General features: G+C 45.6%; 1 protein-coding gene across 5 annotated transcripts in view; it reads right to left on the reverse strand.

Annotated features, from left to right (window-relative positions):
* Positions 1-1,040: 1,040 nt before the first annotated feature.
* LOC147632723 (DEAD/DEAH box RNA helicase family protein) overlaps positions 1,041-14,272 on the reverse strand; it is a 97,743-nt gene continuing 84,511 nt past the window's right edge. For all 5 annotated transcript variants that reach the window (XM_086807551.1, XM_086807553.1, XM_086807550.1 and 2 more), the window contains 9 exons: positions 5,433-5,522; positions 4,753-4,986; positions 4,601-4,672; positions 4,248-4,397; positions 3,968-4,111; positions 3,500-3,667; positions 3,256-3,339; positions 2,551-3,123; positions 1,041-1,565 (listed from right to left, as the gene is read on the reverse strand). In XM_086807551.1, coding sequence (XP_086663677.1) covers positions 1,473-1,565; positions 2,551-3,123; positions 3,256-3,339; positions 3,500-3,667; positions 3,968-4,111; positions 4,248-4,397; positions 4,601-4,672; positions 4,753-4,986; positions 5,433-5,522 — 1,608 coding nt within the window. In that variant the 3' untranslated portion in view covers positions 1,041-1,472. The remainder of the gene's footprint in view (positions 1,566-2,550; positions 3,124-3,255; positions 3,340-3,499; positions 3,668-3,967; positions 4,112-4,247; positions 4,398-4,600; positions 4,673-4,752; positions 4,987-5,432; positions 5,523-14,272) is intronic.

Here is a 14,272-nt window from a genome sequence, read left to right on the forward strand (position 1 = left end):
AATTGCATACTCAAGCAAGAGAAGGATGTTAGCTATATCCTTCTAAGGTAGATTACGAATGTGTGAAATATCATTGCTTGCACCATGCTCATAGTTTGTAACTTGGGTGATTCCATTATTAAATATTAATGTAGACGCCCCTACATGCATCACTTTCATTTTGCACTAGAGTCTACCAATTTGGCCCTTGTTGTGTCTCCCCTCTTCTATATGGCTGGACAAAGAGATAGAACCCTAATAATGAGTAAGGGATTTTCAAGGCGAGAAAATGGAAAAAGAACAGACTTGAATGCAACTAGGTTGAAGCTAGTTGGGTATGGTAGATGCACTCTTGTTATGGAAAATTTCACTGCCAACAAGGCAAGGCCTATGTGAATGTGCAAGCCAAGAACAAAAGAACAAAGTATCGACGTTAGATTTGGAGAATGTGAGTAGTTTAGTCCTCATTCTATCTCTACTCTAATATATGGTTGGCCAAGAAATAGATCCCTAAACATGAGTCTAAGGAAAATTTTAGAGCAATCTTGCAATCCATTCGTAGCCTAATTTGTACAGAGTAGTGTGAAATGTTGCTTATCATGAAGTTCATCCTAATGCTATTTGTATTCCAGGTGATCTTGAGTTCTATATTGAGCCAATGTTATTGGCTTTTATGTCTACATGCATATCATATGCCATCATATTGGGATTGATTGTGAAAAGTCCAATTGATTGTATGTGACTAACACTATCAGTATTGTTGAGTAATAGGCGATGGGCACTATGACAAAACCGACTACGATGTCACATGGGTGCAAGGTTGTGCATAACACATATTTATCATTTGCAACATCATACCGAATTACTGCATTTATTTGTTCATGTGTAGACATTTTGTTATTATGTATGCCACCCATTTTGTTGTTATGTATGCCACCCATGTTGTATAGTTGGAACATGTTATGTATTGTGTACATGTGAGTGCTAGTATTTATGGTTGAAACCTTAGTGTTCGAGACTTAGCGTAAATTAAAGGCAAGCCCTAATTAGTCTAGACCTGCTTGTGGAAAGTAAAGCCACTGACGTCCTTAGTCTGTCACCTAACATTCTTTTGCACTTTGGCGAAAATCACCTGTTTTTATATACACTACTCACACACACTCTACTCCAGTTACATGGGCGCACAACACTGTCGGAGCTGTAACAAGCAGGATTCACTAGCCAGCACGATTCGAACCTGTTTACTATTAAACAGGCCAAAAGCATTCCCTGCCTTAAAAAATGCCCGCTTAAAGAATGATCCTCGCATACTCTCTCACCTTCTCTAGGTCTCTGGACTCCGCATTTTACAAGTGGATCTAATGCAATTGTCTTCTGCACAATCACAGGGCAGTTGAAACAAACCCTTGTATGCCCAAAAAATGCAAACCCAACCGAAGCTTATTCTCGGCTTCCACCAGCTTTCAGGCCTTCCCAATTTCACTAGAAAATCTTCATACACCTAAAGAATCTAGTCCTTGACGGAAGCTTAGTTCCTGCTTCAGTCGTGGTAGACCATCCAAACCATGATACTCCTGAAGTATTTCCTGTAAGAAAACAATCAATCTTAGCACTCTCTATACCACAAACCCAGTCAACAGAAAAAGCTCTACTTCAACCAGTTCCAAAAAGAATAAGACGCCAAATGCCTTTTGAACCACATACGGAAACCGTGAACAAGTGATTTCTGCCTATGGGGGTCTGTTTCTCCTACTTTGAAGAGAATCTTAGTGTTGAGAGGCATGCTTCACATGCAGGCTGCCCGAGTAGGTGCTGTGGGGCTAGTGAGTAACTTGTAACATGTTCATTGGACGAGGGACAGGTGATTCGAAGGATATGTGGTAACAAAAAACATATAAATAAAACTTCAATTAGCTACTGCTTTTGCAAGCAGCAGTTGGTTTAGGCTGTGTCATGTCCCCAAAAGAGACAACTGATGCCGCTTTCATGCTGAGGCTACAGTTAGTGGCACTAATGATGGATTAACACTAATTGTAGTTAATTAAAGGTTGATGACCCTGTGTAAAATGATTTATAAATCAAGGGCACCTCACATCGTGAGATATATCAGTGAGTAGAGAGCTCATTAATGAGACTTCCATAAATGAGTAAAACCCATGAGAGTGAAGAGCTGGAGCAGGCCAATGCTAGGCTCAAGCCTTACGCCTGGAGGGTGTGATCCAGTGATATGAGATGCCGGAACTTCGGTAAGGAGTTGTGGTTCGGTAAGTCTAGCCTGAAGCTTGGGGGAGCTCCCAAATGGAAGTGTGGCTGGGTGGTGACCTAGCCTTCTCCATGAGTATGTCAAGCCATCTTGGATATCCATGCGCCCATCTGGGGCCGGTGTGAAGGCCCTTGAGGCTGGGTGCCCAATCTAAAAGCACATCACCCTGACTTCGTGGGCAGCGCAGCGGGCAGCCTTAGTGAACTGCCACCAAATCCTCAGTCTGCAATCCCCTCTAGTTTAGACCAATCACAACCTGCTTAACTACAAAAGAAGATATTCACAGGCAGGCGTTAATGTAATCAAACCTCTGCTGTCTTTCGAGCTTGTAACATAATTTCACCATCCTCGTCGAGGCGTGCAAGTGAAAACTCAGCAAGGTGCCCTGACTGCTGCTTGCCTAGCATATCTCCAGGACCTCGTAGCTGAAGATCTACCTCTGCCAAATAAAACCCATCACTGGATTCCTCTAAAACCTTCAAACGCTCCAGCGAATTTGGAGAGGATGTTAATAGCACACACGTAGATTCTCTCGTCCCTCTTCCAACCCGGCCTCTCAGCTGATGCAGCTGAGCCATCCCATACCTTTCTGAGTTCATTACAACCATCATGGAAGCTTCTAGAATGTCTATACCCACTTCAATGACTGTTGTTGATACAAGCACCTGTGTCCGTCCTGACTTGAAATCATTCATTGCTTCTTCCTTCTCATTAGGTTTGAGCCTCCCATGCACTAATCCACATGCGTAACCTTTGAATTCTTCTACAATCCTTTCAAACTCTGCTGTTGCAGCTTTGAGGTTGGGAAACTCTTCAGATTCATCAATGATGGGGTATACTATGAATACCCTTCCTCCACCTCCTAGCTCCTTTCGAACCATCTAGAGATCAAAGACCATCATTTGTCAACAATGCCAGTCAAAGGCAGCAGGAATAACTTTGCAGCTTCTTTAGACAGATAGAACACTGAAAAACAGCATCATAGAAAGCATGCATCTATTGATCACACTAACCTCAAAGGCTGAATTTAAGCCTTCTTCATTACCAATCATAGCGTAAGTTTTGACAGGGATTCGTCCTGGAGGTAGCTCGGTTATCTGTTACCATAAACAGTAGAGCCCACTGGTCATGCATTCTAGGACGTCTTTAAAAAAAAAAACGTTAACAATTTACTCAAGAACACACCTGACTTAAAGCCATGCATTCTAGGACATCTCAAAAAAAAAAAAATCGTCAACAATTTACTTAAGAACACACCTGACTTAAAGCCATGTCTCCATAGAGAGCAAAGGCCAGTGTGCGTGGGATGGGAGTGGCTGTCATAGCGAGAACATGCGGTGCTCTCCTACCAGAGAGAGCATCACCTTTTTCTTCTCTATCCATCCCTGATACCATGTTTGCTTCTCCAGAAAACATTAACACCCCCTGCATGGCAATACAGTGACGCGATCACACTTGCCTCAAGCACTGTGAAGCTCAATGTGTCTAACAACTCAGCTCAACACTAATGACAGCTGAATATTGGTGGGGTTAAGCTTGCATAAAAAGGAACAGATTAAGATAAACCACACAAAGCATTGCGATCACCCTTGCCTCAAGCACTGTGAAGCTCAATGTGTCTAGCAACTCAGCTCAACGCTAATGACACACAAATATTGGTGGTGTTAAGCTTGCATACAAAGAACCAGATTAAGATAAACCACACAAAGCATTGCAGAATCGCACCTTATTTTGAAGCCTTATCCTTTGTTCCACTCCAAACCGATGCTGCTCGTCAATAATGGCAAGCCCAAGTGCTGCAAACTTCACACTATTTGCAATCAAGCTATGTGTTCCAACAGCCAAGTGTATCTCTCCAGATTCCAACCCCTGGAGAAACCACAAATATCACAAACCTTCTGCACATGTAGTCTCTTTTTCTTAGTGTGTTATGACAACCTTCACAGTGTTTTACCCAAGGCCTCTTTACCTTACCATATACTTCAAAACATAGTAGTGAACTCACCTTACGGATAGCCCGAGCTTTGATGGCCGGAACTGAGCTTGTAAGCAAAGCTACCTGAGGTCGAATTTTTTCATCTAAATGTTCTAGAAATGCAGCAAAGCGCTCATACTGTTGCTTTGCTAAAAATTCGGTTGGCCCCATTAACGCTCCCTAAGAAATTTAAGAGTCACAAATCAATGCCATGCTTGGCATGCACCCTGGCACAAAGGGCATGGCAGTGGGTGCAGATTTCTCTTTAAAAATTGAAGAAAGGAATTCCCAAAGGTCATATAAAAGGCCAAATTTTCATACACAACATTCATGTCTAGGAGACTAATGTAACTAGCCTTGCAAAGGTTATGTTAATGGAATACCTGAAATCCTGCATCAATCACTTCCAAGAGAGCAAGAAAGGCCACGATAGTTTTCCCACAACCCACGTCACCCTGCACGCAAGGCATCTGTTTATACCATATAATATTGAAACAGAAGGCCAAACAATTGAAACCCTTCCATGACCACGTACTTGTAAAAGACGGCGCATTGGTACAGGCCTTTGCAGGTCCCACATGATTTCGGACACAGATTTAAGTTGAGAATCTGTCAGCTTGTAGGGAAGGCATTCCAGCATTCTTAGTGTTAAGGGAGCCCACTTCTCAATAGGTAGAGTACCAACTTCGGCTTCGGGTGCTGAAGACTCCAAACCTGCCGCGGCGAGGTGGCTGTCCACCAACTCCTGTTTTTGCAGAAGCAGACCTAACTGCATGCGAAATGCCCATGCAAATTTAGAAGGAAAGCATTCAGGTTCTGCTCACCAGTTTCTCAGCCCAGTGTGTGCAGTGTGTGTGTGTGTGTGTGTGAGAGAGAGAGAGAGAGAGAGAGAGAGGGTGCGTGTGTGCGTGTGTGCGAGAGAGAGAGAGAGAGAGAGAGAGAGAGAGTCTACTGAAGACCCAATGGGCCTATGAGACCTTGTGGTACAATGTCCATCGCATATCTCATCATGGAACGGAAAATAAAATAGAAAAAATCAAAACTATCTCACTGAAGTGATACAACACTGTCCATGGAAATCTCATCATGGAACACAAGGAACATGAAATGTGAGAGAAGCATCAGCCCCCAATAGATGGTATACGACTCTCCAAAATATCAAGAACGAGGTTAATGAGTATGGCCGAGAGAGAGAGAGAGAGAGAGAGAGAGCACCTGCAGATATAAGAACTCATCAAAGACAAACCGTTGTCGAGCTTTCTCAGCGACTGCCATGGTTGGGGGGCAATGAATTCCAACGTAAGCCTGAAAAGCAAACCTTAAGGTTAGATCCATGGCATAGTTGTCAAAACATCCCAATGGAATGAAAACTGCAACCCCCAAAACGTTTTGAAAAGGGCAAAAAATGAAAATGAAAACGGATCCAAATGCCACCTCATAGGGTTAGTTGTATTCCATAGATAGGCTTACATGCACAAATAAGATTTTGTGCAAGATTAAAACACATTAAAAAAATAAAAATTGAAGGTGCACCACAACGGCAAGGACACAGCTGCACTTGAGATGACAGTCGCGATCTTTCCCCGGAGTGTGGGTGCCCTCAATGGCTTCGCTTCATCGAGCCCGCCATATGTGCCAGGCTACAATGCTGCTGCAATTCTCCCATCTCTGGCATGAACCTGGTCGCCAGCAGTCTATAGGTGGGGCAACGACTGGTGCTACCGAAATGCAGTGGTGAGATACCTGAAGAGCTAAGCCCTCCACCATCCTCCTCGTAAGCCCTAACCACCCCAGCCTTTGTGGCCCAAGTGACAATGCCCCAAGTAATGATCCGGGTTGAGGCCCTGTCCATGGTGAAGATGCGGAGGATCCGCTGCCAAACCTACTAAGCCTTCAGGCAATCCCAAAGACAATGTCACTGAGACTCCTGGGGGTGGCCGCATCTCAGACAAGCTACTGGCTCACCTCCAACAGCCAACCAAGTGCCGACCGCCAAGCTCCTGTGTGCCATCAACCAAAGAAAGAGGGTGATCTTTCTAGGCCAAAAACTGTCCCAAAGCCTCTTCCAAAAATCTGAGAGAAAACGCTGTGAGAGGCCTTGTATGACTGCCAATGTGCTGTTGCCAGCGGGGTGCCATCTATCTCTGGCATCTGGATCCTGCGGCCGAGCCACACTGTATAAGCAAAGAAGGAGGCATCCAGAGTCTCCTCCCGATCAGTGGGGTCATGCCAAGTCCACTCACATGGGTCCCACTGTAGGCACGTGAGAGGTCGGCACTCCCATATCCATAGCCGAGAGAATCTCTCCCTGACCACCTTGGCCGGTGGCACGGAGTGATGTGGACATAGAGCAACTTCCCTAGTGTGTTCCATTCTCTGATGGGGTCCCGGATCCTCAACTTCTACTAATCTGCCATGGGATCAAATAGAGAAACTGAGCAGCCCACTGCCCTCGTCCGCTCTGTGAACTGCCACAAGAATATCACTGCCTGGTAAACACATCTAGCCACACTAGGGGAGTTCGGTCTGGGATAGGAGTCAGCTACTCTTGAGGAATAGCTGAGTCGATGTCGATGCTGAGCCTGTCTCTACCTCGGATCCCTATCAAGCCTCTCTCCTGCACCTCCGGGGGTAACTGCATATGTGCGATCCAATAGCCTAGGGACCTAGCAGGTCCAGTACTCAACGTGCCCCATGAACGTCGTGAGGTTGGGCCCCCAACATGTGGGCATGGGTATACGGATCAAGGGGTTCCAAACCAAAGGCTGCCTAAGCCGCTCTTCTGAGGCTACTGGAGCAATCTGCCTAAGGCTGGCCTAAGGTGATCCCAAGCTCGAAGTAAACTGGCTGCCCCTCTGTCACCAATCAATGTTTCTCGTCTCCTTTTGATTGAAACTAGGTCGTGTACTTAGCCGTAGCCGTTTCAGTTGCATTTTGGTAACTAATGGGATCTCTTCTTTGTGGTGTGTGTGTGTGTGTGTTGTTGGGGTTGGGGAGGGAGGTGTGATGGGAAAGAAGCCATCTTGGCCTAACCACGGCTTTTGAAGCCCTTTGCATTGGAACCACATCTTTGCCTAGCCAATGGGCTTTGATGCCCCTAAGATCAACTGCACATTAGCTTCACTGGAAGCTATGGATCTTTAGCCCTTATAAGAGGGAATAACCAAGGGCATTAGCTCCCTAGTCCAATGATTCAAGCTTGATGACGACTAATGTCATGCATAACCGCAATGTAAGGAAGAGAAGAATAGATATCGATATAGTGCGCGTGCGAGAGAGAGAGTATTAACGTCTTCAAAAGACCAAAATGACCTATGAGACCAAAAGGTTACATCATATCCATGAGGTACATCATCTTGGGTACAAAATAGTAATAAAGAAAGATAACAAAAATCTAGAACTATAAAATCTGATCCAGGTACATGAGCAAAGAGCTCTCATATCACCCCTAATACATCCCTCATGGGCCACTGTGACACGGTGCTCAAGGTGGTAAAACTGAGCTAGCGTGAGAAGGTCCTGCGATGATGGGAGATGATGGCCTGGATCCTCCTGTGGTGGTGCGGCCGTGGGCGAGGGCCATGGGGCGTCGAGCTCTACATAACTCAGTGGCTTTGTCAAGTGTCACACCTCTCGGCCAAGCTCCTACACTAGCCTGTGGTCTGGGTATGATGGGTGGATCGGCCCTCGGAGTGCTGGTATGGAAGAAGTCGGTGAGAGCTCTCTATGCTGGTCCTCGAGCAAGTACAGCTGATATGGATCTCACTAAGGACTCCCTGTGTCTACAGAGCTCTAGAAGAAAAAGTCCCAGGCATCTCTGATCCGGTCCATGATCCTAGAAAGTGGTCCGAACCCAGCTCGGAAGAGGCAGTGGAACCTCCCCCGAATCTCATAGTATACAGGGCATCGGCATATGTAATGATCCTCTTGTCTCGGGTTCTGTGTGACAGAGCTGGCATATCTTGTCTTCTGGTGCGGCCGCCCTAGGCCCATATCTGGCAGTCTCCACTCTCAGCTGGTGGGACGAGGTGCGGATCTGGCCGATCGCACATCTCACCCTAAAGGATAGGTGTGTGTCCATGTAGCATGGGCGGATGATGAACCCATCCTCTGACAGGCATAGGAGGTGATCTCTGTAGCAAGCCATCTTCGTCCCCAGTGGACAACTAGGTGAACTCCATGTCCTCTGAGTATCCAGTTTGACAATGTCCTTCTTGATAACCTTGTTCCACTCTGTGCGGCTGAGAGCAAATGACGGAGCCTCTATGCTATACTGGAACGAGGGGAGTGCCTCCATCTGCATACCGTCACAGTCACAAGGGACGGGGGACGGGGACGGGGCCGGGGACGGGACGGGGGACGGCCATAAGTAGGGAACGGGGACGGGGGAGGGAACGACACTCAAAAAATACTTTTTTTTTTAAATTTTTCTACTCTGCACTTATTCTACTTTGGAAGTACATCAAAATGAGCACAAATTTACACTAAAATGGTAAGATTTTGAGTCATATTAATAATTAAGTAGATACAAAATGAGTCATGACTCAAGAGTCAGGACTCGGGAGTCAGGACTAAGCCTTAAGGAGGCAAAATACAAGGACGGACTCAAATGAGTCAATGACAAAAAAGTGCTGAAGACTAGAGGCTAGAGGCTAGAGGCTAGAGCTAAGTAGTAAGGCCCATGAATCATGATCCACGTGAAGTGCTCGCCTCATGGTCATGGGTAGCTTGTGCGGCTACCAAAGAAGCATCAAGCTCATCCTCAGTCTCATCCTCACTGGCATGCTGCTCCTGCACCTCATCCTCCCGTTGCTCTTCTTGTTGACTCATCTCCCACTCGGTGAAGGAATCTGCCTTCTTGGTCACGCTCTTGCAAAGCATTCGCAAGTTCGCGCTGACGAAGACAAGGTCATTGGCACGCTCTACCCCGAGTTGGTTCCTCTTCCTAGAGGCAATGTGGCTGTAGGTACTCCAAAGTTGCTCCAAGCAAGAGGAGCTGACGGCCTGGCTAAGTATGCGGATGGCAAGCTGCTGCAGCTCCGGTCCATCTGAACCAAAGTCCTCCCACCTGATGGGGAGAAACAGTTAGGGTTTCACTTGTGGGAGACACACTCAGAGAAGCACAAGGGAGAGAGAGAGAGAGAGTTGTGGGGATAAGTCAACTCATGAGGCATGAGTGTGTGACTCCCCTATCACACATGTATATTGCACTAGTACACATAGTGCACTTAGTACATTAAAAGTACTAAGTGTACTATGTACTATAACTTATGGGCTTGTACACACTATAAGGGTGGGCATAACGCCTTTACCCCAACAACCTCCCACTTAAAGGCAAAGTGTCCTTAAGTAAAGGAAAAGAAAAAATCAGCATGTACATGATAATATACAAGGCCATATCAAGGCTGAAAATGGCCTCATCCAATGCCCATCAAGTGTCTGCAATGAGCAAACCGCTCCGGAGGCAAACTCTTCGTCAACAGATCAGCCGGGTTGTCATCCGTATGAATCTTAACAAGCTGAATTTGCTTGTTCTCTATCACCTCTCTGATGAAGTGATACTTCACATCCACATGCTTCGTCTTTGCATGAAAAACAGGATTCTTTGCCAACTGAATGGCACTCTGACTGTCACAATGCAACAATGGAATATCCCCTGTATAGCCCAAATCAACCACTAACCGAGATAGCCATAATGCCTCCTTGCAAGCCTCTGTGGCTGCAATATACTCGGCCTCTGTAGTAGATAAGGCTGTGCACTTCTGCATCCTGGATATCCATGACACAGCACCTCCTGTGAATGTAAATACATAACCGGTAGTAGACTTCCCGTTATCTGGATGACCGGCATAATCCGAATCCGTGCAACCATGCACTAATGCATCCTGTTTGCCAAAGCAAATGCACATATCCTGTGTGCCCTTCAGGTATCTCATGACACCTTTCACTGCTTCCCAATGCTTCTTGCCAGGGTTGGCCATGTATCTAGAAACCACTCCCACTGCAAATGCAATGTCCGGCCTAGTAGCAACCATGGCATACATGAGACTGCCACAAGCTGAAGCATACGGAATCTTGGCCATATCAGCCCTGTCTCTATCTGACTGTGGGCTGTCCATAGCACTGAGTTTCACATATGGAGGCAAAGGAGTACTAGTCTTCTTCCCCCCGTCCATATTGAACCTCTGCAAGACTTTGCCAATGTATTCCTTCTGAGACAAATACAACACATGCTGATTTCTGTCCCGAAGTATCCGCATACCCAAGATGTGATTTGCATCACCCAAATCCTTCATATCAAAGGTTTGATGCAGCCTCTGCTTCAAAGCATCCATCTCTTTACGAGATTTCCCGGCAATCAACATATCATCAACATACAAGATGAGGATCAATAGACTGCCATCCAAAGCTTTCTTGGTGTACAAGCAGTGATCTATATCACTTCTCCTGAATTTTTGGGATTTCATGAATGTATCAAATTTATGATACCATTCTCTTGGTGCCTGTTTGAGCCCATAAAGACTCTTTTTCAGCTTGCATACAAGCTTCTCCTTTCCACTCACTGCATAACCCTCTGGCTGCTGCATATATATCTCCTCATGGAGATCACCGTGAAGAAAAGCAGTCTTCACATCCATCTGAATCAAGTCCAGATCATCATGTGCAACCAAAGCTAACACAGCTCTAAGTGTGGTCATTTTGACCACTGGAGAGAAGATCTCCTCAAAGTCCACACCATATTCCTGCTTGAAGCCTTTAGCCACTAACCTGGCTTTGTATCTTGGCTTTGCATCTGGTGCAACTTTGAGCCTGTATACCCACTTGCATGGCAAAACTTTCTTGCCTGCAGGCAAAGGCACTAACTTCCAAGTTCCATTTTTGTGCAGAGAATCCATCTCTGACTTCATGGCACGCTCCCAAAGAGCCTTGTCTGCCCTCTGTAAAGCCTCCTTGTAACATGAGGGCTCCCCACAGTCAGTAAGCATTAAGTAGTCAACCCCTGGAACAAACCTGTCAGGGGCTCTGGAGGGTCTTGTGGACCTCCGTACCCAATGACCATCATTTGCAGGTTGCTGTCCAGCCTGCATATCACCCATTGGTGGCTCCTGTTCCATGCCATAAGGTTGAAAAATCATGCCCGGTATCTCCTCTAACTGTGGTATATCCATAGGGATATCTTCTGCCATCTCTGGCTGTCCATTTGGACCATTTTCAGCACCATTTAAGGGCTGGTTTTCCTGCTGTAATGGCTGATTTACAGCCCTTTGTTGTTGTCCATGATGTCCATCATCATCAAAGATGACTCTGCCAGGCTCCTGTTGCCTTGCAGGCTCCTTATACATGCATGTTTCATCAAAAATGACATCATTGCTGCGTATGATCTTTCTATTCATGGGATCCCAAAGTCTATACCCCATTTCACCTCTGTCACCATATCCTAGAAATATGCATTTGTGAGACTTAGGATCAAGTTTGGTGCGCATTTCCCTGCGTATGTGCACGTACGCAACACAACCAAACACTCTCAAGTGCTTGTATGACGGCGGAGGCTTCCCTGTCCATACTTCTTCTGGCACTTTCCCACCAAGCCTCGTGTTAGGTGACCTGTTTATAAGGTGAACGGCTGTCATAACAGCTTCAGCCCAAAAACCATGAGGTAATGCAGCATGTGACAACATAGAACGGACCTTCTCCTGAATGGTCCTGTTCATCCTCTCTGCTGTCCCGTTTTGTGGAGGATCATAAGGAGTAGAGAGCTCCCTCTTGATGCCTTTAGCATCACAAAAGTCCTGAAACTGTTTGGACATATACTCTCCACCATTGTCGGAACGCAAAGCCTTCAGTGTTTTGCCAGTTTGATTCTCAACAAGAGCAACAAACTTCTGAAACACTGAGAATGTATCACTCTTCAAACGAAGAGGATAAACCCACACCTTGCGTGTGGCATCATCAATAAAAGACACAAAATATTTTGCCCCTCCCAAAGAAAGCTGAGGCATCTCACATACATCTGTATGCACAAGCTCTAACTGAGCATCTTTCTGTCCAAGAGCTTTCTTGTGGGGGCACTGTAGTTGCCTACCATATATACAATGCTCACAAAATTGAAAACTTGAAAACTTTAGAGAAGGTAAGTAACCCAAACGAGACAATTGCTCCATTCCTTTGACACTCATGTGTCCCAACCGGCTATGCCACATAGAAATTTCCGGCAGCTCGGTTGCATTTACATTAGCATGGTGACAAACACCTGCATGCATGAAATAAAGAGTGTCCACCTTAGAGCCTCTGGCAACAACCAGTGAGCCCTTACTAATTTTCCACTTTCCACTACCAAATGTGGTAACATAATCAGCATCATCAAGCTGTCCAGTAGAAAGCAGATTCTTCTTGATCTCAGGCACATGCCTGACATCATGGAGCATAAGCTGTGAGCCATCTGAAAATACAAGCCTCACATCACCTCTGCCAAGAATCTTGCATGCATGGTTATCACCCAAATAAACCACTCCTTCATTGCCAGCAGTATACCTGACAAACAAGTCTCTGCAACCTGTGACATGAAAGGAGGCACCCGAATCAATGATCCATGAGTGCATACCATGACCACCTGTAAGAAGTGAATGGGCATCAAGTGAAGACGTAAAGAGGACCTCATCCTCACTGCCACCTGCATGTGACACATTGATTTCTTCAATCTTGACTCCACTTTTGCCCTTTGGCTTTACATCTTTGGCTTCATCCTTCTCTTTGTCTTTGCCTTTTCCCTTTTCTTTTTGATCATTTTTCCATTTGTAGCATTGCTTTTTAATGTGTCCCTTTTTGCCACAATAATGGCATTCCAAATCCTTTTTGGAGCGAGACTTGCTCCTTCCCCTTTCTTGGCTTTTTCCCCTTTGTTGGGATCTCGTGCATTCATTGCATTGGACTTTCCAACAGAGTTGTTTTTCCTGTTCATCTCTTCTTGAAGAAGAGCACCCTCAACATCTGCATATGACAGCATAGCATTCGAATTGCTAGTGGCTGTCCTAAATGTGTCCCAACTCTCTGGCAAAGTGCATAACAAAAAAGTGGCTTTGAACTCATCGTCCATTGCCAACTTTTGATTTATAACTTGGCTGACAATACCATTAAACTCATTGAGATGGGCTGTCATAGACGCCCCTTCCTTCATCTGAAGACCTATGAGTTTCTTCAACCAATACACTTTGCTTGAGGCACTTTGTTGGGCATACAAGTCCTGCAATCTCTGCCACATTCCCCAAGCTGTCTTCTCTTCACAAATGCTGAAAAGTAATGAGTCTGACACAGACAACATGATAGTAGATCTTGCCAGCTCATCCATATCTTCCCACTCTTCAGCAGTAAGAGAAGCGGGCATCACACCCCTTTCTTTGATAGGCTTGTGCTGCTTTTTCTGGAGCAACACATTGTAGCACTGGGTTTGCCAAATATCATAATTATGCGAGCCTTCAAGCTTCTTGATGTGAAGCAATGAAGAGCTCTCACCTGTGGTTGCCATAGCAATATGCAACCTGTCAATGCCTGACTCCCTGCAAGTGTGCAAACGCTGCACCAAAAGCACACAAAGTGTTCACAGTTATTCTCCCAAGCTTTATCTCCCACTGCGGAAGCAAGAATGCAACTTTTCTCCCACTTTATGTGATGAAAACACCAAAATCTGGTTGCTGCAGATTTTGGACAGCACCTTAAATGTGCTCTTTTGCCCTTCCAAAGTACTGTACAGCAGTACCAAGTGCTCACCAATGATGTACCAAACCTGTACCGGCAAGTATAGCAGCTGAAATTGAACCTTTTGGTCACTCAAAACAGTGTACAGCCATGCCAAAACATGCACAAAGCTGTGCCAAATCTGTACCAGCAGGTACAATAGCAATAAATGCTCTCCTGGCTGTCCAAATGAGTGAAAATCAGACTTTTACAGTCCCGAACACTGCATACAACAGTCCCGAACAGAAATTGGGCAAAAGCCCCTTGACTGCAAGCTGATTTTTGAGGATTCAAGGCATAAATGTCTTGCCTGCTGCTTTGCC

Source organism: Cibotium barometz, chromosome 13, assembly GCF_041138505.1.
Source record: "Cibotium barometz isolate CiBa-2024 chromosome 13, ASM4113850v1, whole genome shotgun sequence".
Classification (NCBI taxonomy): Eukaryota; Viridiplantae; Streptophyta; class Polypodiopsida; order Cyatheales; family Cibotiaceae; genus Cibotium; species Cibotium barometz.